Here is a 22487-nt window from a genome sequence, read left to right as displayed (position 1 = left end):
GGCTGCAGATTTTCCTTCAAGGCAATCATTTTGCTCGCCCGTTGGACTGTTACTGAAAGGGGACAGCAACTCTTTCCCACCCAAGATGAAGTAACGGGAAGAAATAGCCTCAAATCAGACCTGTTGTCATGGAAACCAGAACAAGGATTTTCGTGGCCAAACTGGATGCATTTATAAACCATCAGAGATGAGGAAAATCCTACCCATTTATAACAATACATTAAGTGGAAAAGGTCTTTATTGTAGGAAGTCAGCTATGTACTAGCTCAACAAATGCTGCAGTGTCAAGCAGTACGTAATTATTTTCTCTAATACAGCATGATCTCCTCAGAACCAACGGTACGTGTGTTTGAGGGAAAGGCAGCAGTAGCCATAGAAACAGCCTGCTCTTCCTGCGTGGCGTAGGGTATCCTGGAACACACAGTTTTGGTGGTGGCCTCACGCTCCTGCAAGCTGTGGGGCCGCTTTAGAGTGCGAGGAGGTTTCTGGTGCACTTCAAGCCACCGGAACCAGCATGTTTTATTCTTCCCCACTCCACCGCTTGGCAGGTGTGCTGGCTCTGAAAAGAGGTACCTAAAGGAGGGGGGTCCCTTCTGCAGGATGAGAATAAAGGGTGGTTCCAGGGGTGCTTGTAACAACAATGCTATTTTTTCCCTGTGTTGTTAGAATGGGTATTGCTACAGAATTTGAGTAAAATCGGGGCCATTCTGCCCTGCACTCTTTCAATACTTGTACGGACAATCTCTGCCACAGCAGGCTTGCAGCATGACTCCAGTGAGCAAGAGAGACATACAAGAGAATAACTAACCTGCCTGAGGCCATAAAGCAAGACAAGAACAGTGTTTTTTCATTTTTCACTCAGAGTTTTCCCACCTCTTAGTTCAGGAGCTTATTTTTCTTCCCCAGAGGCTCCCAACCATTTGCACAGAGTGTTTCACTGCTTCATCTTCTTCCCCCCCACCGCCTTGAATCTCCTTTTCCCCCCACCGCCTTGAATCTCCTCTTCCCCATGTCAACTGCCAGCAGAGAGCCCAACCCAAAGGCCTGGCAGAGCTTGTTGGTTTGGACTGTGATCTGTGACCTATCTCCTGTTTAATGTCGGAAATCACCCACTTTAAACTGCAATTTGAGCCCTGTCTGGGGACACATACGCTCTCAGTCACCTCTAGCAGCAGGTGACTTACATGGCAGCCCTTCAAAGCTATCACAGCTCTCTGCTATGATCTTGATCTCTCCGGTACCTTACTCAGTACAAAAGCACATGTTATCCTCTTGCTTGTGCAATGCATCATAGGGCCCAGGCTGTAAAAAGCCAGTCTGACCTTCAAGACAGCTCATTATACTGTAGAGAATAGTTGGATTTACAGTTTAAGACCATTTGTTGTTAATGATGGTTTCACACTAATGTAATAAAGCACAACTTGAAAACAAAAAGAAAAAAGCTGGTATGTCCTGCTCTGGAGAGCATCTGTGAGAGACAGATCTGCCACACTTGTTTTGTGAAGGTACTGGACTACCCACACATGGGATAAACACAGAGATGGAAGCAATTTACTGCCCTACCTTCCTCCCAGAGCTTGTGGCTCCAGTAGGCAGGACAGCTGGACCACACAGGAAGCTGCTCCAGAACCAGGTTTTTATAGCCCAAAGTTTTGAAAAAACCTGTAGCTGACTGGAGCAATCTGGCGATGCTGAAATGTCCAGGGACACGGCTGCATGCTACTGCTGCAGCCCTGACGGCAGCGACCGCTGGGAAAGGCATGAGGCCGCTGGGAAAGGCATGAGGCAGGAACAGCTTCATCTCTCGCACTTTAATCTGGTGTCTCACCTTTTACCAGATACTCTTGGAGCAGAGATCCTAGTACTGAGCAGCCAGCAGCAGCTGGGTGCTCCCATAATCTGCACTGGTTTGGCAAGGATTGCTTTGGGTAATAACCATCCCGTCAGTGGAAGGTAAGCCAAGGGCTCGGGACTCCAACAGACACACTCCACTTAACCTGGACAGAAATACGGGAAGCTGTTCAAAAAGATGGTGAAAAATAAACTGCACTACACAAAAAGAAAATTACTAGGTAAAATCCAGACGAGGTGGTAGGGAAGAAGCTAGTGATATGGGAAAGGAAGCTGCAAGTAACAATTAAAGCATGCAATCCTAGTTGCACAAACACCCTAAAATTCCAAGAAATTTATTAGTTTACATAATGGCTCTTAAATCACACAATCCCTAATCATGTTTCCATCACTTCTTTTCACAACCTAAGAGTTCACCACACAGCAGATGACAAAACACTGGTGTCTTGTTACATGGTGGGTGTAAATACGTTCAGTGCCAAGAAACACAGCTGTCCTGCTGAAAAAGACTTCCTTCACGAGTAACTACAAATCTAAGATGTTTGTAAGGGGTTTTCTCCCGCTGTTTGGAGAAAGAGAGAGTCTGTATGCATTAAAGAGGTGAACAAGGGTGAAAATGAGTTCAGGAATGTTCCCGAGATTTTCCCATCTCCTACTCAAACACTTTTTTGTTTGCCAGATAGAATGCTCTCAAATGGTTTGATTTTTTTCACTGTATTTCCACCTTATTGTCTTTGCCGGTGTTAACACTTCCAGGGCTTTGGATCGGTAGACAAAACAGTCTGATCACAAGAACACAACTGTGATAGCACACTGTGAGACCGTCTATGTTCACAGCCAGTTCAAAGAATCTGGGCCACAGTGCTACTATGCGTGGTGTTGCCCACATTACAATTGAAATAGATGAAATGCAGGCTGTGCTTTGAGGAAATGAGACCTTCTGTTTCCATCTGGAGCAAAAAGATCCCCTCCTTTTCGTCCTGAAGTACTATATGTGGAAGCAGCTAAAGTTATGAATTGTCAGACGTTATGGAAAACCACCTTATGAGAACAAACACCCTGAACAAATTCTGAAATTCCTTCATGGCAAGCAGCCTTTTTAAAAAACAAAACCAATCAGAAAAGAAACAAAACCAAGGACGGTTGATATTCCGTGAGAGGCAGAATTTGACTCCTTTCTTCAGTTACAGGCTCGCTCTGCTCCTCTGCAGTTTTTAACTAATCAGAGATTGCAAACCTTCACAAACAATACAAAAGTGAGGTAACGCAGTAAGTAATCTGGTGTATTTAATTCAAACTAGGCCTGGGCTAGGCAGAAGATAAACAGAAGGGGTTGTGTACAGTTTCTAAGCATCACAGACTGCATAGTTCATGGAGAAAATTCCCTTGTTAAGGATTATTTGCCTTGTTAAATTTCCTCTAGTTTATATGAAGATTATAGCAGATGGTTTCTTAAAGTAAAAGATCTCATACTCCAACCTTGGCCGTAGGCCTTGTTATGAAATAAGTCGTAACTGCTGATTACCCAACTACATTAAAAGCATGTTAAAATGGTCAACATAAGCAACCCCAAACTGGGAAATGCCAGAACTCAGGACAGTTTATCAGCTAGTCTTATCCCTGGATGAACCAGGAACTCTCTGTTTTGAGAGATACAGCTTCAGAGCAGCACAAGCCCGACGCCTGGAGCGTATGAAGGCCTTAGAGTTTCTACCACACAGCCTGCAGAAATGGAGAGGGCTTCAGACACGTATCCTCCCTGAATTCTCTCTGCCAAGTGAATCCCCCATCAGTAGATGAATATTCTTCCAGTTGGATGCACAATCATATTTCCCAGTTGCATGAACATCCACAGAGGCAGCTCTATAAACAGCTATACTGCTTACGCACATATCTTGTGAACATCTGACCCAAACTATATTCTCTCATGTTTCAGCTACTCTGCACTTCCTACATTCAATAAACTGAAAGCAAGCTGACTTGTAAAAGACAAAGCTTTAAAAGCTTTTTCTTTATATTAATCTCTTCTAAGAACAACACAGTAAGTCCTAGTTCAACATTTTTGATTGTTAAACGATGTATGTATTCAGACCAACATAATTTGCAGTGTTTTTTATAAAGAAAATCTGGACAAAAAAAAGTAATACCTTCCTCCAAATTCTCTCAACAAAAGTATCTCTTCGCACTCCAGAGAGCCTGCTTTCTGTTTCTTTTAGCTCTGTGGAGTCCAGAAGTCAGTATCGTCAACATCTTATATCTTCATTAGTGCTCCATACATAAGCCCTAGAATGTTTTTGCAGATAAATTATCCCACCTTTCGACTATTTGATCTAGCCATATAATAATTCCACCTAGCTCTTGCCATGAAACAGCTCTGAATCATAGAATTGTTAAGGCTGGAAAAGACCTCTAAGACCATCAAGTCCAACTGTCAACCTGACACCACCATGCCCACTAAACCATGTCCCGAAGTGCCACATCCATATGTTTTTTTAACATCTCCAGGGATGGTGACTTCACTGTCTCCCTGGGCAGCCTGTTCCAATGTTTGACCACTCTTTCAGTAAAGAAATTTTTCCTAAAATCCAACTTAAACCTCCCCTGGTGCAACTCAAGGCCGTTTCCTCTTGTCCTATCACTTGTTACTTGGGAGAAGAGACTGACCCCACCTCACTACAACCTCCTCTCAAGTAGTTGTAAAGAGTGATAAGGTCTCCCCTCAGTCCTCTTCTCCAGACTAAACAACCCCAGTTCCCTCAGCCACTCCTCATCAGACCTGTTCCCCAGCCCCTTTACCAGCTTTGTTGCCCTTCTCTGGACACGCTCCAGCACCTCAATGTCCTTCTGGCAGTGAGGGGCCCAAAACTGCACACAGCATTCAAGGTCCAGCCTTAATAATAATACAGGATGGAAAGGATCTCTGCATCCAACCCCCACTCAAAACCCATGCTACAGTATTTCACGGAAGACAAGGCCAGAGCAGCGTAGGAGAACTTCATGTTCATATTCTGCCCTCGCCATGGGTCATGCATTTCTTCCAGTCACCAGGTTCTAGTCCGCAGCCCAGAGTCATCTTTATGATCTATAGACATGCAAGGTGCACTACAATTTAATCTAGTAAGGTTAGGCATTGCAGTTTTGCTGTGGATATAGAGGCTGCATCTTGGGGACAACATGTTTCCTCTCAGTTAATAGGTTATGACAGGAGGCTTTTATCCCACCTCTAAGTGCATTTTCTAAGATACTGCATATTACCCACTTTACCCGTAATCAGATTCACCTCTTCACTGTGCCCCTTCTTTCTCCTTTCATAGAAGGGACTTGGTTACTAGCAGGCCGAGCTTTATGTAAAGGGAAGTACAAAGACTTGCAAAACCCAGAACTTCCTTTGTGACGACCTAAGGAGCAGTTCTGATCACAGTCAGCCTCTTTCTTTTGGCCATATATGGCAATCCTAGAGAAACCAGAAGACAAGTCAGGTGAGTAACTGCAAGGTTATAGCTGTCACAGCAGCCAATTAAATGCAGAGCTGTATAATACGTATGTAAAAGGGCATCAGTGTGTAGGTTGAGACTATACCTTTTAAAGTCAAAGGAATTTTGTGCTGAGGTCACGCTACAGGATGATCAGTGGGCTGAGCCTACAACTAGTTTTATCAAATATCAAGAGTGTGGCAGGATTTCGCTTACTGTGACTGTAGATGGCTTGTAAAAATTCAAGACTACATCAGAACAGGAAACACAGAGCCTAATGGCACTAAAAAGAGCTGCAATGACCTTTGTGTTCACCAGACCCTAAAACATGCACGAGGGTCATTTATAATTTAACGCCACTGCTTTCAAGGGGTCAAGTTTGATCTCTTTGGCAAGGGCCAGAGTTCTGCAACATAATGTAACTAAAGTGCCGAGTAATAATTGGGAAGTTAGAAGTATTAAATGTGTTTCCTTCATGTGACTTAAATACTGCTTATCTAGACGACAGCCTGGAAGACAGTTTTGAAGCCCAGTGGCTTGTTTGGAGTATAGTCCCAACCTCTCCTTCCCAAAAGGGGAATATAGCCCCAAAATATCCTGCTGAAAAGTGACGCTGATGTGATATCACCATTCTTTGGAGTTCACAAAATTCTCTGATGCCTGTGGCCTGAACAGGCTGGTTTTCTGCTCAATGCATGTGTGAATGTACCTAACTATAAGCTCTTTGGGACAGAAATCATCTGTATCTCTCTGTCTGCATCGTCTTTGGCACAGCAAGGTCCTGTTCTCAGCTGGCCTTTAATAAGAACAGAGTGGAAGTTATGGATCACATCAAAGGTGAATCAGAACAATTCTCTGTATCACTGCCACAGAAGGTAACAACCTTAACATATGTATACAAGACTGATGCACAGCAAAATTTCTCTCTGTTCTAACTCAAGACAGGAAAAGATTAGTTTTAAAGAAACTAAAAGAAATTCTGGGTAAAACAGACGTGCTTGAGCTAAACACACAGCTGCTCAGCTCATCATTTACATTCTAGGTTGTTACCTTGCAATAATTTCCTTTAACTCAGTATTATTAGAATTACTTGGAACTAAGGCCATTTAGATATTCTGTAGTTTTCGCAAACTAATAAAATCAAACCTACTCTATTTTAAGCAAGTCAAAAGTGTACCGTGGTCTAAACGAAATAGTTTGGGGTTTGTGTTTTCACTGTGCAAACAAATACACATCTATCACTAGTTCACAAAATCTGTTTGCAGAACCCTCTTGTGTCTTCTTCCTCTTTTATCTGTCTTCCAGTATGTTCATGAATTTCCTTAAAAGGCTTCTTCGCGTATTCTCTCTTTCTTACTGGCAGATACAAAGTGACTCGAGACACCTAATTAGCTCAGCGAGAGCATCTGAAACTACACATGAGGAAGTGACTAGTCATTTAGAGTGTTGCAAACTATTACCCTTATGGACCAGTTTTCTGGCTTGACTTCGTACACTCTCAGTGCAAAAAGCCTAAGAAAGGATGTTACCCTGAGATCTGGAAATTCCCCCCCAGTAGGAGCATAATCTATGCGATTTAGTGTTAGTATCTTGTGGCTTTAAGAGCATGTCTACCCTGCAGATTACAGCCTAGTGTTAAAGGCAAGTGACAAAACACCATCCAGTAGCAGCAGGAAGCTCGGTTTACATTGACAGGCAGGGCAAAACCCCCACAGCTCGCAGAATCACCTCCGTTACAAATGAGCAAGACTTGGATGGAAGGCGGCAAAGCAGCACATGGCTTTGCAAAAGTGGCTGCGTGGAGCTAAGGAAGGTCCGGGTGCCCTTCTGTAGCTCTTGTCTGGTTCCGAGCCTGATAGAAGAGACGTTGTGAAGTCACCAGGTGTTTTGAAGCTCATACTGGTCAGTCAGCCTTAGCACAGGGTTGGTTACACTAGAATCTCTAGTCCTGTATTTCTAGACTGAAAAGATATCCTGCAGGCAGAACTACAATATGAAACATAACCCCTGGGGAAAAAAACCCCAAATCATCCAACTGCATGTGGAACAGTATGTCCACAGAAACATTAGCCCTTAAAGATAAAGAAGAAAAACCTAACTTGAATTCCAAAGCTTTGCTTTTCTTATTCTGTTTCATTTTTCTCCTTAGGCATCAACTGGAAATTCATTAGCACCGATTTAAGCCAAACCATCACAGCAGACATTTTCCAGGCCCTGCTTACGTAGCCCAGGGAGGGAGCTTCACCAAGAACGGAGTTTCGTCCTCATGGTCCGTATTATGTGTGCCGAGTTAACGGGAAAGAGGTGAAAACAATTTTATATAGGAGTTTTTACTTCTACGCATATGCAGTCTATAAATGTGGGAACTTAAACACACTTTGAACTGTATCGAAGCGGTCGGTGTAGGCTACCCAGCTGACTTTCTAAACATACGGTGCCACCGTGTGGACAAGTAAGTCCCAAGCAGTTTCCAGATGAGCTTTGCTGACTTTGCGCTCACATTACAAAAACTCCCCATTCGTTTCCTCAGGTTTTACTTGCTATGTCCTGATCCTGCTGATACAAGCTGGTTAACTTCTGGGGCTCTAGGCATGACCATAACAAACTTGTATCAGTATCCAGTTATTCAAACGTGACCATCTTGGGATTCTGGTCAATGTGTTTCTGACTGAGTTGGCAACATGAAGAATATTCTGCAGGTTTTTATGAAGTTTTACATACCATGAAGATTTTTTTTTTTTTTTAAAAAAAAAAAAAAGGGTATTTTTTGGGCTTTACCAGGGTTTTTAATGATGCAAAAGAACAACAAAAAAAAAACCCTAGCCTCTGCCATAGCTAGTACAGATAATTTTCTTTCTTTTGTACATACAAAGGAACATACATGCTTTCTGTTGAAAACTCATTGATTAGACGATAAGTGAAAGTTAAATGCCAAAGCTGCTAACCTGTTCCATGGTATCTGGTTGCAGCAACGCCAACACCAGCTTTGCAGGAACCTGCACATCTTCCCCCTGGCTGGAAGGAGGCTTCACACTGAGCTCTGGCTGCAAACAAACCAAGCAGAGTCAGACGAACCAGGGACAAATGAGGCGTCCCTGCTATGATGGCAATGGCCTTGGTATATTACAGGAACCAAACTCTGGCTGAAAGTACAAGGGGAGTGCTGCGGGAGTAACAAAACCGAGATGGAAAGCTGTTGATCTGAAAAAAGCAAGTTCTGGGATCAGTTTTGCCACCACTGAGGCTGCAATTTTTCTCCTGAGTATTCACATCTCTGACTGAAGGCATGGCTGATCCCTAAGCACTGTCCCTGCAACCCTGTGTTTGTCCCTCAGCCCTTGTCCAGCCTTTTTACTTCTCAGCCCCCAGACTGCCGTGACTTTGCTGGCCATGAGATAGAAGTTTAACCTATTCATTGAGAAGTTTTTGTGTTTTCTCTCCACTCCCTATTGCCATGGAAGTTCACCAGAGCCTCACTGTATACCTTGAAAATGACACACAGGTGTGTGTGTGTTTTTCACGGAGGCACACACATCTTTTTCCTTCCTAAAAGCCAAGAGCTGCCTGCAGCACGGATCAGGGCCGGCAACACCTTCTCCCACAGATCCTTCTGGGACCTGCCCCGGCACTTTTTAAACCCACTTCAGCATCAGGCACCCAGGCACTTTAAGCTCCCTCTGATAGAGGCCTCTCTGCCCCAGCTACAACTCTGAATTTTCACCTTTTTGAACCACGTTTTGGGGCCAGGGGGCCTCAGGGAGGGAGGGCCGCCTCAGGGAGGGAAGGAGTGTCCCCTCAGGGAAGGAAGGAGTGTCCCCTCAGGGAAGGAGGGAGGGAGGATCCCCTCAGGGAAGGAAGGTCCCCTCAGGGAAAGAGAGAGGATCCCCTCAGGGAGGGAGGGTCCCCTCAGGGAAGGAAGGAGTGTCCCCTCAGGGAAGGAGGGAGGGAGGATCCCCTCAGGGAGGGAGGGTCCCCTCAGGGAAGGAAGGAGTGTCCCCTCAGGGAAGGAGGGAGGGAGGATCCCCTCAGGGAGGGAGGGTCCCCTCAGGGAAGGAAGGAGTGTCCCCTCAGGGAAGGAGGGAGGGAGGATCCCCTCAGGGAGGGAGGGTCCCCTCACGGAGGAGGGCCGCCCCACGGAAAAGGGCCGCCTCAGGGAGGAGCTCGTACGCCTCCCTCTCAGCGCTTTCCACAGCGGGCTCCGGCAGCGCCCGCTTTTCCCCTTCGCGCCGCGGGGCCGACGGCGCCGGTCCCTCCCCGCCGCCGCCGCCGCCGCCGCCGCCATGCCTCGCCGCGGCCCAGCGCCCGCCCCCGCCGCGCTCCGCCCCAGCCGGGCGGCCTGCAGGCGCTGGACGGCGCCGGCCCCGGCTGCCGGGGCGTGTGTAAAAGTCGATGGGCCGATCCAGGGGGGGCGGAGAGGGGCCGGGGGTGCCCTGCCGGTAAGCAGAGCGGTGGGCCCGCTGTGCCGCCCCGCACCAGCGCGGCGGAGGGGGGATGTGTGTGGGGGTATGTCTGTCTCTACACGCCTCTCGCCGGGATGGCGGGGGGCGCCAGGGCTGTCGCTAGCCGGGTTGGGAGGGATGGGCTAAGCAAGCCGGTAAATACACCGGTAAAACGGCAAACCGCGAAGCCTTTTGCCCGGCGCTGTAGCGATCCCGCCTGCGGTGCGGGGAGGGCGGTGTGCGGTGCCGGGCCTCGGCCGCGCTGCCGGGCGGCTCCGGGGACGGCCCTGTCCCGGCGGGAGCCTGTGCTGAGGGAGAAGGCCCGGACCCCCTTTCTCCAGCGGCTAAGTTAATCATGCCTTCACGGTTTGTCTTCCAGGTCACAGTCATTTCCATTAACCCTTTGACGCTTACCTCACGATCGACATCTTCCTCACAGGCAAACAAGGCTTTTGGGCCTGTGCTGTTCAGCGAAGGTAAAAAAGCCCAACCCAGCCTCTTACGTGCAGTTGTTTATCGAAGTCAGCAACGGTTAACGACAGAAAGGTTGGATTAGGCTAAGCAAAGAATCCTTCTGAGGCTGCTGAGGTGCTGTGTGACAGGCTCGATGGCAAAAAGATTTCTGTGAAACTGGGAATCCTGAACCAAAAGTGAGGTGCCAGAAGGGATTTGGAATTTGTGGAAAGAAAAACACCAAAGGATGTTTTATTCCGCTTCCCATCTTTTTTATCTTGTCACCCCAGGAGTGTGTCCATGCCAGATAGATGGTACAGTGGGGACTGTCGTTGCGGTCATGGTTGAATTTGGGATTTCAGGCCCTACTGTGGCACTGTTGGGTCTGTGCCGTGCTGCTCCAGGGAGAAGGCCAGAGTGTGTGGCCCACACAACACTAAAAAATTAGTTTCTATAATGCGAGTGAATCCTAGGACTGTGAAAGAAATCATCGTCGTACCATTACATGTGTAAAACAAACAAAAAAACCCCAAACCAACACCCCCCCACCAACCTTAATTCTGTGGGTACTAGCTCTGAACAATTTATTGACTTCGTATATGTGTTTTTGGTGGGACTTGAGTCATCTTCCTAGATGCTTTTGCTACTGTGTTTCTTGGCAGCTTTTTGAATTATTTTTGTGTTGTGTCCTTAGAAAAAACGTTCTCGTGTCACCTTCAGAGACTTTACACTGATGCTGTTTTAGTGCCACATTTTATTGGCAGACTTAGCTTCAGTGCATTAATGTATCAGAAAGATGTAGCATAATCTGTCATAAATAATCCATAATCAGGCTATTCCCTTCATGTTGCTGATGTATTCCAGCTGACAGACTCGTGGTCACTTTGTACGAGCTAATTTAATCATTAAATGGTATTGGTTTTTCCATTTGATAAGACATGAATGAGGTTTGAATTAGTAGACAGGGTGGTCTTAGCAAAGAGCTGACAGATTGTCATTTTTTAAAGCACGGTTAGTGTTCATAGATGTTCTTCAGGTTCATCAAGTCTTGGTGACTACAGAGACTAAACAGTGGTTTTAATAAGTTTCCTAGAAGGCTGGTAACTTGCTCCTCTTGTAAAACTTGCACTGGTGTGTTTGTCTGTTTGATACATTCATTGTGTTACCTTTCTGTGTTGACTACTTTTTTTTTTCAAATTCCTTTTCCTTTGCTTCAGGTGGAAAAGATGGGAAATGCAGAAAGCAACGCCTATCGGAATCACCTTTCCAGATTTCTTCCTGAGGAGCAGTCTGACATTGATGCAGTGTTTGATGCTTTATCAGGATCGAGTGGCTCAGCTGGAGCAAAAAATGGCAAAGCTACAAAGAAAACTGTGACTCTGGCAGCACTACAGGCAAGACAATCTATTATTCCTATACCTGTGATGTATTGCATTGAACATAATTCCAGAAAGAAACTAAAGATATGGCAATAGTTACTTTTTAAGGATTGCTTGTCTCAGTTTAATAGTTAATGTTTTGGGGCAGGATGGATATTTAAGTTTTTCTTACAGTTTAACGTGAGTAATGACTTTCAGGTTTGTGTTCATCTCTTGAATTGCACTGTTGGGTCAATTTGGAGCTTTCCTGATTCTGAAGTAAGTTGGGACCTATGAAAATATTTTTACAAAAACCTGAAAACTGAGAAGAATATTATTCCCTCTGGAGTCTGTAGTGTGTGATTATTTACAGATTTTCCTGAGGAGCTGTCACAAAGTCAGTTTGTATTTGCTTATATCTTTCGCCCTCAGTTGCATCACCATCTCTAATCTTTTCACTTGCATTAAAAGGAGAGAATCCAATTTTGCTTGATTAAGTTGTGGCTCCCTGCTTTAGCTAATTAACATATATTATGTATTCTGATTAACTTTGCATTCATTTTCTAAGCAAAAAAAAGAGGAAAATGATTTGTTGCAATACTTGATAACCAGTTAGGCAGGAACCAAGTGGCCAAATGAATGTAGTGTTAAAAGTGCATTTTTATGTATGTTACACAGCTAATGGAATCCAATTAAAACCCAACGAAAGAAGCAGGTTATTTTAAGGTATTTAGCAATGCATCTGCATACAGACCAGCTTTAGCCTTTCTCCAGCCTGGCTATTTATGAGCGGTCACCAGTTTGGGAACAGTATTGCTGCTGCCCAGCTTTTCAGCCTGTATTGGGTTTGCATGGCAAGGTTTTGGTAGAGGAGGGGGCTACAAGGGTGGCTTCTGTGAGAAGCTGCTAGAAGCTTCCCCCGCGTCTGACAGAGCCAGTGCCAGCTGCTCCAAGACAGACCCACTGCTGGCCAAGGCTGAGCCCATCATCGATGGCGGTAGCACCTCTGTGATAACACGTTTAGGAAGGGGGAAAAATGGCAGCCAGAGAGAGGAGTGAGAAGATGTGAGAGAAACAACCCTGCAGACACCCAGGTCAGCGAAGAAGGAGGGGGAGGAGGTGCTCCAGGTGCTGGAGCAGAGATTCCCCTGCAGCTTGTGGTGAAGACTACGTGAGGCAGGCTGTCCCCTGCAGCCCATGGAGGTTAACAGTGGAGCAGATCTCCACCCCGTGGAGGACCCCATGCTGGAGCAGGTGGATGCCTGAAGGAGGCTGTGACCCCATGGGAAGCCCACGCTGGAGCAGGCCCCTGGCAGGACCTATGGACCCACGGAGAGAGGAGCCCACACTGGAGCAGGTTTGCTGGCAGGACTTGTGACCCCGCAGGGGACCCACGCTGGAGCAGTCTGTTCCTGAAGGACTGCACCCCGTGGAAGGGACCCACGCTGGAGCAGTTCATGAAGAACTGCAGCCCATGGGATGGACACACGTTGGAGCAGTTCGTGGAGGACTGTCTCCTGCGGGAGGTACCCCACGCTGGGGGCAGGGGAAGAGAGTGGGGAGTCCTCCTCCTGAGGAGGAAGGAGCGGCAGAGACAATGTGTGGTGAACTGACCACAGCCCCCATGCCCCGTCCCTCTGTGCTGCTGTGGGGGAGGAGTTAAAGAAAATTGGGAGTAAAGTTAAGCCCGGCAAGAACGGAGGGGTGAGGGGAAGGTGTTTTTTAAGGTTTGGTTTTATTTCTCATTATGCTACTCTGATTTGATTGGTAATAAATTAAATTAATTTCCCCCAAGTTGAGTCTGTTTTGCCCATGATGTAATTGCTGAGTGATCTCTCCCTGCGCTTCTCTCAACCCATGAGCCTTTCGTTCTATTCCTTCTCCCCTGTCCAGCTAAGCGGGTTTGGTGGGCACCTGGCGTGCAGCCGTGGTCAACCCACCACACAGCCCTAATACATCCAGGAACCTGGTCCTTGGTGTCTGTTATTTGATTGTGACCTGGAAGTTCTCTTTCTAGCTTTGTCCCTCGATCAATGTGACATTGTTGAATGTTTGTCTTTTCCCTTCCTGCCGTTTTGTTTGCCAACTTAAAATCTTCTGAAAGACTGCTTGTAGGTGCGTGATTCCTTAGTGCAAGGACTATTGCAGTGGCGTACCTGCCTTGTAGGTGTCTGTGCTCACGCCTGAGCTAGATTGATACGTGGCAGAATTGATCTAGCAACAGTGTGGTAACATGGATGAGGCCTTAAGCATAACCTCATGCGCGCTGCTTGGGCTCAGTGCTTCACTAGAAGGAAACTACATGGCTTCTGGACCAGAGCAGGCTGCACAGCATAGCTTGGGAAGCAGGTATCTGTAGATGCTTTCTTGAAGCCATTTAAGACAAGGATTCTAAGCTGTCAGAGGTGTGAATTTGTTAGATGTTTATTAAAGATTCCCTTTTGGCAGTCCTCCTTTTTTGCGCCCCGGGTCTTCTGATTGGAATAGCTGTAAGCATAACGAAACTGTGCAACAAAATTCGTGGTGGGTGGGAAAGGGTGGGCAGTAGGTAGGTAGTACTGCAGTGTGAAGTAAAAAGCCCTGGAGTGTGGTGTTTTTAATTATGTTGCGTGCTGCTTGTCTCACTTCAGGCTCATGTAGTACTTTTAGAAAGCCTCTTAAAGACAGCTTTACCCCCCGTGACCATCCCTCCCTCAATGTGAGGCACTCTAATGGGCGAGACTGTGGCTGCTAGTTCTGCTTCTACGGAAATCAATGGGGCTTTCGCCGCTGACGTCAACAAAAGCAGGGCAACGCTTGGCGTATTGGCTCTGGCCCTACGTGCACAGCAACAGCCATTAACATCAAACAGGAGCGGCCCCGGTGGCTCCCACAGGGGTGGTATTGAGCCAGCAGTAGTTTGGGGATAGCAGCTCCACTGAGTCGGGCTGGGGTGCTGTTATGCAGGTGGAGCTCCATTGATTTCAGCATAGTTCCCACTGGGCTACACCCCGGTATGTAAGAGTCAGGTCAGGTGTTCAGCGTGTTATGCACCGTGCTTTGCGCCATAAAGACACTGTTGAATCATGCCCTCGTGTATGGATGTATTTTAGGTGATTTATTTTTAAACCTGTAGTTATCTTGAACACTGTGCCAGTTTCTTGAATCCAGAGTCAGATCCTTCCCACAGTGTTGTGATGAATGATGATGTAAACCAGTTAGATTTCAATTCAAAGGGCCAGTCATGCGATTTAGAGGAGTAAGTTTTGATTTCCACTGTCTTAACATCAGGGATGCCTTATAAAAAACTCAGGTGATCTCAGTTTTGTTCCATGCTTGAATTAAGTGTTGCTATGCAGAGGGAAACTTCTCAGAATTGCTTCTACGTGTGGATGTAGGGTTAAACATATTGCTTGCATTGTCCTGAGGTCAAAACAGATGTGGGAAAAACCTTTACTTTCTCTTTGTTTTTAAGTATCTGTGAGCACCACTATCAAAAGCAGAGTTAAAACACGATTTTAAATGTTAGGCTGGCAGAGTTGTAAACCTTTACAACAGATTTATCATATAGAAATCCTTTGCTAATATCCTGTTAACACTTTACAGTGTTTATTTTTTTTTTCCAGAGTCCGTGGTGTTTGTAGAAAACCAGTATGAACTTAAATCACTAAATGGTATTGGAAAGGAGATACTATAAAAATAGAGATACATTTTTTTTCTCTTCAAAAACTAGTCCTTTGACGAAAGTTTGTTGCTGATAGTAGATACTTGGTATTGAAATCCTTCATTCATAGCAGTGTATCTCAGCACAGATGAGCTGGAATCTATTAGTTATTTGTAAATATGTGTAGTAAAATACGTTCATTGCTGTTTTTCTCACTGTAGGCGTATATGCGGGAGCCATTACCAGAGCAAATGACGGTTCGGTTATACAACGGAATGAAAAGTATTGACCTGACTGGGAAATCATCTGGGCCGAGTGAACAGATTGCTAAGGAGCAGTTTGTAATTTTTATGTCAAACCTCTTAAAAGGGAATGCAGATGAGAAGATTACCATAATAATGAGAATGATCTCCAAGGCAGAAGGGCCTGTGAAGGGCAAACAAATCCAAGAGGTAAACAGGCAGTTAAATGTATGTTGGGGGGGACAGTAGGAGAGCAGGGACTAGGTAATTTGAAGGTAATCTTTAGAGCACAAGATTTGGAATAGGGATTCCTGACTTTTGTATTTTCTTAATCTCTTTACCAGTAACTTGCTGATCTGGGACAAGCAGCGTAGGCAAACCAGGTTCTATGGGGGTGACCATTTCAGCTGTGGGCTTTTCCATGCTGACTTGCCCACTTTGAGAACCAGGGGCTGGATTTTGCGGAGCGTACTGCCTGTTTTGTCTGATAGTTCGCAGGCTCACCCTGCAGGGTGCAGAAACTGGATATATTTTAAGAACTGGCAAGGGTTGTGGTATGGCTGGTGCTTCTGGAAAGTGGGCAAAATGCTTTCTAGAGCTTTAGTTGCAGGACAGATGTGTGAAGCAAATATGTAGCTTGCAAGGTAGAAGAGTGGGATCTCACAAAACAGGAATTCACTACCAGCTCCTACCACTGCAAAATTTGGACCTCTCTTCTCTCTTTCATGCCATATTTTTTAATGGAGGTGCTTTGTGAAGTAACATTTATGAAATGTCTTGAAAAAGGATACTTTTCAAGACCCATGACACTGAAATAGCATTTCTGTTATTTCTGACTCGTCATGAGAAGAGATGTTTCTGCCATTGGGATTGCAGCGTCAGTACTGCTTGACTTTATTTTCAGAAAGTTCTTTGAAGCTCTTGGCAGTTTTATTTGAGAAATGCCAAAATAGTGATGGTTTAACCTTTTAAGTTCACAGAGGATCTGATCATGTCTGTAGTCCATGTACTGAGCTACAGGAAGGAATTGAAAGGTTGGAATTTGGAGAATACTAGGGATTCTGCAAGTGGAGTAAAGGCTCTGGCTTCTCAGCTGCTGTCAGAATTGAAGCTTGCGGGTAAGCAGCGCTGGTGTAGTATATCCCAGACTGGCACAGAGCACATGTTATCACTGATCTCACAAGAATTTTTCTCTTCAGGTTACATCTTTGAATTTAAATGGGGAGACTGGTATTTCGAACCTAGTGCTTTGCAAATGGCTTGGGAATTTTATTTATTTTACCTTACCAGCTTTCTCCCTTAAACTCAGGAGAGCTTTAGTTTGAAGTCCCAGTTTAAGTGGACATGCAAAACAGTGTCATGGAACACGTCTGTTTTACAAATGCCTGAGCTGCAGGTGACGGGCGTTTAGATGCATGTGCATGTATTTGTGACTGTATGTCCTTTTACAAAGCACAGGCTTATCTTTGCACTGTTGCAATAGTAGAGTTTATTGTATGGCAAAGAGTATCTCCTAAGTTGTAACTAGGAGTCTGTGTTTCTTACTCATGACAGCCCAACGAATGGATGTCACAGGCAAATGTTTCTCAGTCCTGTGGATGCATCTGCTTAAGGTAGTTGGCACTTTACTGTCACTGGCTCCTTTCATATGAGGTTTCACGTCCATTAAAATAATGGAATAATATGTTTACACTTAAAAATCAACTGATTATTTTCCAGACTGAGAGACTTACGACTGTTCCTCTGTGTCTTATTATTTAGATGGAACCAAACCTGTGGGTCCTCAGCTGATGGAGACAAGTTTTGATAAAAGTGTCATTGAGGATTGGGTGTACCGAGTTCCACAGATCTCAATTTTCCTCAGTGTTGTTATCAGGCAAGGCCTCCATGTTCTGCATTCTCTCCCAGACCAAACCAAAGACATACTCAACCTGGTTCCAGGCTGCAAAGGCATCAAAGGAAGAGGACTTGTCAGTCTCTTGGACATCCCATCCATTATATACATCAACTCCCATCTGCCTGCAGAGCTGCAGCACAAGTGGCAGCTTTTATTTTCTTCTAGGCTTCATGGAGAAAGCTTTTCACAGTTGTGTGCCCATATAGTGAAGAAAGGTCCTTGCATAGTGATCTTAAAGGACTTAGATGGTTATATCTTTGGTGGGTTTGCATCTCACTCCTGGGAGATGAAGCCACAGTTTCAAGGTAAAAACTCACTTTTCTTTTTCTAATGTCTCATGGCTCTGATAAACATTGCCTGTTCTGTACACGTACAAGAATCCTGTCCACTTAATGGATACTGTCATTTTACTTTCATGACATGCAGTGTTTCTTATACTTCCAAGTGTGTTTTCCTGTGGCAAAAATAATGCTAATTTTTGAAAAACAGAAAATTCATGTGAAGTTATTCTTGCTTTGTACCCAGTCAGGCAAATTACTGACTCATGTTTATAGTTTGTCTGTTATTTGATAAGACTTTTAAAATTGACTGTGGAACAAGTTCTCTTTTCGGTGAAACCTATCAACCCCTGTAGCTGCATAGGTTGAAAATGAAATGAAAATGAAGGAAATGGAACATAGACGATGAATTAGCGTTTAAATACGAGGTCCAGCAGGTGGCAATCTTCCATCTCAGAACAGCTGAGCCAAACACCACGTTGAGCCTCCTGTTGCCATTTGTGCACCGGCTTTGTTCCCCTTTGAAAAACCAGCAGCAAGAGGGTCCTTTGGGCAAACTAAACTTTTTGTTCCCTTGAAGTCTCTGGGAAGAAGAGATGGGTTTCTGTAACCCTTTGCAAAGAACTTTTGTGATGGCTTTCTGAAAAAAAAAATAGGACTCTGGATAATGGGTCCTGCTGGGAATCCTCAGTTTTGCTACATTAAAAACTCAATTCCTATACTTAATTAGTATTTAGTAATTACCCCTTCAGTCAGTTAATGTAATGTTATGTTACACTGATTACACGACACTTCCTTTGTATTTTTTCCTGATAGAATAAAACATGTCACATACTAGACAGCCACACCACAGGTCCCTGTGAATACCAAGCCGGGCATAATGAAAATGATACTCTTCTTCTAAGAAGAAAATCATTGATCCTGAACTGATCTGTATATCAATATAGTCAGAACTGAGGGTGTCTGCACTCGTATCAGCTTGTCAGGGGCTAGCAGTTGGCCAGTTTTTGATACAATGCAAGCCTGGGATAGGGGTACTCTTACATCCTAGTGGACTAGTCTTGCCTCTGACCCTGCCCTTAGTCACAGCCGTAGAATCACATTGGTTTCTGTGACCCTGCACAGAGTTAACTGAGACTAAACAATAGGTCTAGATCTTGCTGACAGATAGGTATCGGCTTTCTGAGATTGCAGCTGCTGTCTGATTTATTCAGCTGCACTTCAATATTTTTTTTCCTGTCCTATTTCTAGGCAAGCTATTCCTTGGCGAGTTGTCTGAACTCGGAATACTTTTCTGTTCACAGGTGACAACAGATGCTTTCTGTTTACTGTTTTCCCCTCTCTTGCTGTATACACGTACACAGGGTACAATGACCACTACATGTATTTGAACCACGGCCAACAAACAATGCCAAATGGACTTGTAAGTATTAAGAAATGACAGTTTGGAAATTGTATTTGTGGCTGGTGTTTGGAAGTGTTTTGTATTTTTTGTTTCTGTTACTGTGAGCAGGTTTATTTCACCTGTTATACTCTGAGGAAGTTTTCATCCCTTCTCTGTGCTGTTTGTGCCACACTTAGTAGGAGGATTTTTTTTTTTTTTTTGGCATCAAAGCATCAGTGTAAAGTGTGGATATGGGTAACGATGGAGAACCGCTTACAGTACTGACAAAGTCTAGACTTTTCTTTACAGTTCATATATGTATTGAAGTACTGAATCAACTAAGATGAAATTTATCTGACCCACTTTATGCAGGGTAGATTTACGGAGGTTCTGGGAAGAAGTCTTTTTGCCAAGTTTGGTTATCACAGAAGCCCTTCTAGCAGTCCTCCCTGTTATCTGGAAGAACTGACTGTGTCGTGGAGGCAGCACAAGCTGGCTGGTCTATGTAATGAGGATCCTTCCACTAGCTGCTCTCACTGCCACCCTAACTGCTTGTTAAATGATGGAAGGCTGAGAAAGCCCAGCAGAATTAGAGTACAAGAGTTGCATGGAGGCTGCTGCTGTTGTGTCATTACAGTGGCAGAAGCTCCTTTTGAGGCCACGAATGAGCTCTCGAGATGCAGAGGAGGTTCCATAGCGCTACAGCACGGTGCCTATTTTGAAAAGTGCCTTAGAGCTTTGTGTGCCTGTAACTTTGGGAATTGCAGCAGTTTGGAGTAAATTTGTTCTAAAGAAAGCAAACAACATCAAATTACATTATTTGATTCTGCAGATACTTTTCTAAGCAGAAAAGAGGCCGCAAAACCGAGCACCTTCACCCTGTTTAAAATGGAACTGTCAATCAATAAACAAAAGTCTGTGAGTTAAATTTCTGGCACAATACACAGCTGAAGTGCTTGCAGATACTGGTATTGTGTAAAGGGTAGAGGGAGGGCAGTGTCACTCAGGTAATTCTTGTTTGTCTTCAGAAATGCTGTATTTTGGTACAGAAGCCCAGGTTCACTCAGAATATCCTCTTTCACCTACCCATAGAAATGGTGCAAAAATACTGAAAATAGAAATGTATGCTCTAGATTTCATGACTTGCCCGGTTTGTTTTACACGTGCAGCAAGAGTGTAGTGTGCTGCTTTCGTTCACAGGGCATGGGTGGACAACATGGTTACTTCGGACTCTGGGTAGACGGTGACTATGGGAAGGGACACAGTAAAGCAAAACCTCGATGTACCACCTACAACAGTCCCCAGCTGTCAGCTAAAGAGGATTTTACACTGGATGCCGTGGAAGTTTGGGCAGTGGGAGACCTCCCTGAAAGCGCAGGGGTAGGTGAACAAAATTGAAACCTGTGAAATTTTGTCCTGATTGGAACGGAAGGTGCAAATGCAAAACTTGCAGTTTTCTGATTAAACACTGTCTCACCATTGTAGTGAGTAGTGTTTTCCTTAACTGGCCCTGGGATGCCATATATTTTTTAGCAAGTAAGTGGTAAAACAGTAGTGGAATTACTGAGGGCACCAACAAGAGATAACATCGGGAGCTGTGAAATTATAAGAGTCAGAAGAGCTGTACTTTATTCTGAATTTCAAAAGGCCTTTCTGATATTGAGGAATGGTCTCCAGGAGGAACCTCCTTGGAGGGGTTCAGAAAAACCCAGTTTGTAAAACAGAAAGAAAGCACTGGAAGCCCACGAGTAAAGACTAATCTGTAGTTCAGGAAGAGAACCCAAAAGATTTCTTTATCGGTAACTTAAAATTTACTATTGTTTTACAATAAATTTATGTGAATAGATCTATGCTAGTCTTTCTCCACATGGTTTATTTCTGGGAATGAGTAGGAGACCTCTTGCCAATCTCCTCTGTCCCCGTAATTTATTTTCTTATTAAGCTGTCTGAACAATTCGGTGGTGGGTTTTAAAAAAAATTTTGTTTCTTTTCATACTAAATTCTGATTTATTTCTGGGAATGAGTAGGAGACCTCTTGCCAGTCTCCTCTGTCCTCATAATTTATTCTCTTATTAAACTGTCTGAACAATTTGGTGGTGGTGTTTTTTAAATTTTATTTCTTTTCATACTAAATTCATGTGCCCTATCTGTTCTCTGGACACGCAGCTCTAAATAGAAACAGAACAAATTGTTTACAAAAAATGTTGAATTGGGATTGAATCTCTGCTTTAAAAAAAAAAAAAGAGTTCACATCTGCACTTCAAACTGAGGTCAGGTTAACCAGGATGTTCTGGCTGGCTTGTAACCTGAATAAAATTGAAGTAGTTCACTGTCATCATAGGAAGTTTATGACTATTTTGTGTAACTGCAGCATTAAAAATCATTTGATGTAACCCCGTGAATCTTAAATGCCTTACATGGAAAGGGTGTACGCTTCATGGTGAGAGGCTTGCAAGCCAGATTACTTGTGGGCTTTTGAGTATGTCTCTTTGTTGTAGCCTGATAGTGAGTCATTCATAATGACATCTTAAATTGACTATATTTTATTTTGTTTTGAAGACAAAAGGTAAGAAGAGTATCCTGGATGTAGATCCTGAGGCTCAAGCCTTTTTAGAAATGGCTGGAAAAAGTCGTCATAGCGAAGGCCTGCGAGAACCCATTGAAGAGGATGACGATGATGAGGATAATTAAAAGAATCACAGTAACACAAAACCTGTTTTTTTATGCTCCTGAATGTTAACATTCCTTGGACAGGATATTTCCTCCTCATTTTTTCCCCTACATTTACCTAATTACCTGTCATGAAGCTAAAGCTTCATCCTAATGCAATATTTAGGTCCAATACAATATACCGAAGGGTTTTGTTTGAGGAAGACAGAAAAATTAACTAGATACTTAATCATTAGGCACTCTGAGTGAATTTGTTAGCATTCCTGCTAGAGCCTGTCTGCACACAGAACTAAAACCAAAAGAAGTTGTTATTGACAGTACTGCTTACTGACTCGGAGAATTGATGCGTATTTATAGAAAGACTGTTCAACACACTGGTTGAGGCTCTTACACCTCAGCTGCACATATTTATTCACATGTGCTGAAATTAGTCAGCAAAGCTTGCAAATTGTAATCATGTCTTGCATTGGGAAACATAGAATAGTCTAGGTAATTCCATGTGAAGGATGCTATTAATTTGCGTTGCTCCAGTTAAAGCATTAAATTTCATGTTTCCTAAGTCAGATTTTCAACAGCTCTATATGTAAGATGTACGGAGTGCTAAGTATACAGTATCCCATTTTGTAATACTACACTGTAGTGCATTTCACTTAAGATATTACTGCAGAAATTTCCCTATTGCTTTTTAAACTTAGTAGAACAGAGCCATTGGGATTCTTTCAGCCATATTTATATTTATCCTAAGAATGGGCCATACCTCTGGGGAAGCTACCTTCTTTAGTAGCCTCACTTGAGACTG

General features: G+C 44.2%; 1 protein-coding gene across 1 annotated transcript; it reads left to right on the top strand.

Annotated features, from left to right (window-relative positions):
* Window positions 1-10221: 10221 nt before the first annotated feature.
* MEAK7 (MTOR associated protein MEAK7) lies at window positions 10222-22285 on the top strand. Its single transcript, XM_086469334.1, has 8 exons — window positions 10222-10239; window positions 11434-11610; window positions 15439-15669; window positions 16433-16577; window positions 17221-17661; window positions 18939-19057; window positions 20219-20398; window positions 21578-22285. Exons 2-8 carry the CDS (start codon window positions 11443-11445, stop codon window positions 21707-21709), a joined length of 1416 nt encoding a protein of 471 aa, XP_086325460.1. The 5' UTR covers window positions 10222-10239; window positions 11434-11442; the 3' UTR covers window positions 21710-22285.
* The last annotated feature ends 202 nt before the right edge of the window (window positions 22286-22487 follow it).

This window comes from Leptosomus discolor, chromosome 8 (assembly GCF_034619465.1).
Source record: "Leptosomus discolor isolate bLepDis1 chromosome 8, bLepDis1.hap2, whole genome shotgun sequence".
Classification (NCBI taxonomy): Eukaryota; Metazoa; Chordata; class Aves; order Leptosomiformes; family Leptosomidae; genus Leptosomus; species Leptosomus discolor.
This window is presented reverse-complemented; position numbering and strand designations above follow the sequence as displayed.

Coding starts and splice junctions, on each gene's coding strand:
- MEAK7 (XM_086469334.1), top strand. CDS start 11,443: ATGGGAAATGCAGAAAGCAACGCCTATCGGAATCACCTTTCCAGATTT. Junction 11,611..15,438: donor TGACTCTGGCAGCACTACAG/GCAAGACAATCT, acceptor TTCTCACTGTAG/GCGTATATGCGGGAGCCATT. Junction 19,058..20,218: donor AAACAATGCCAAATGGACTT/GTAAGTATTAAG, acceptor TTTCGTTCACAG/GGCATGGGTGGACAACATGG.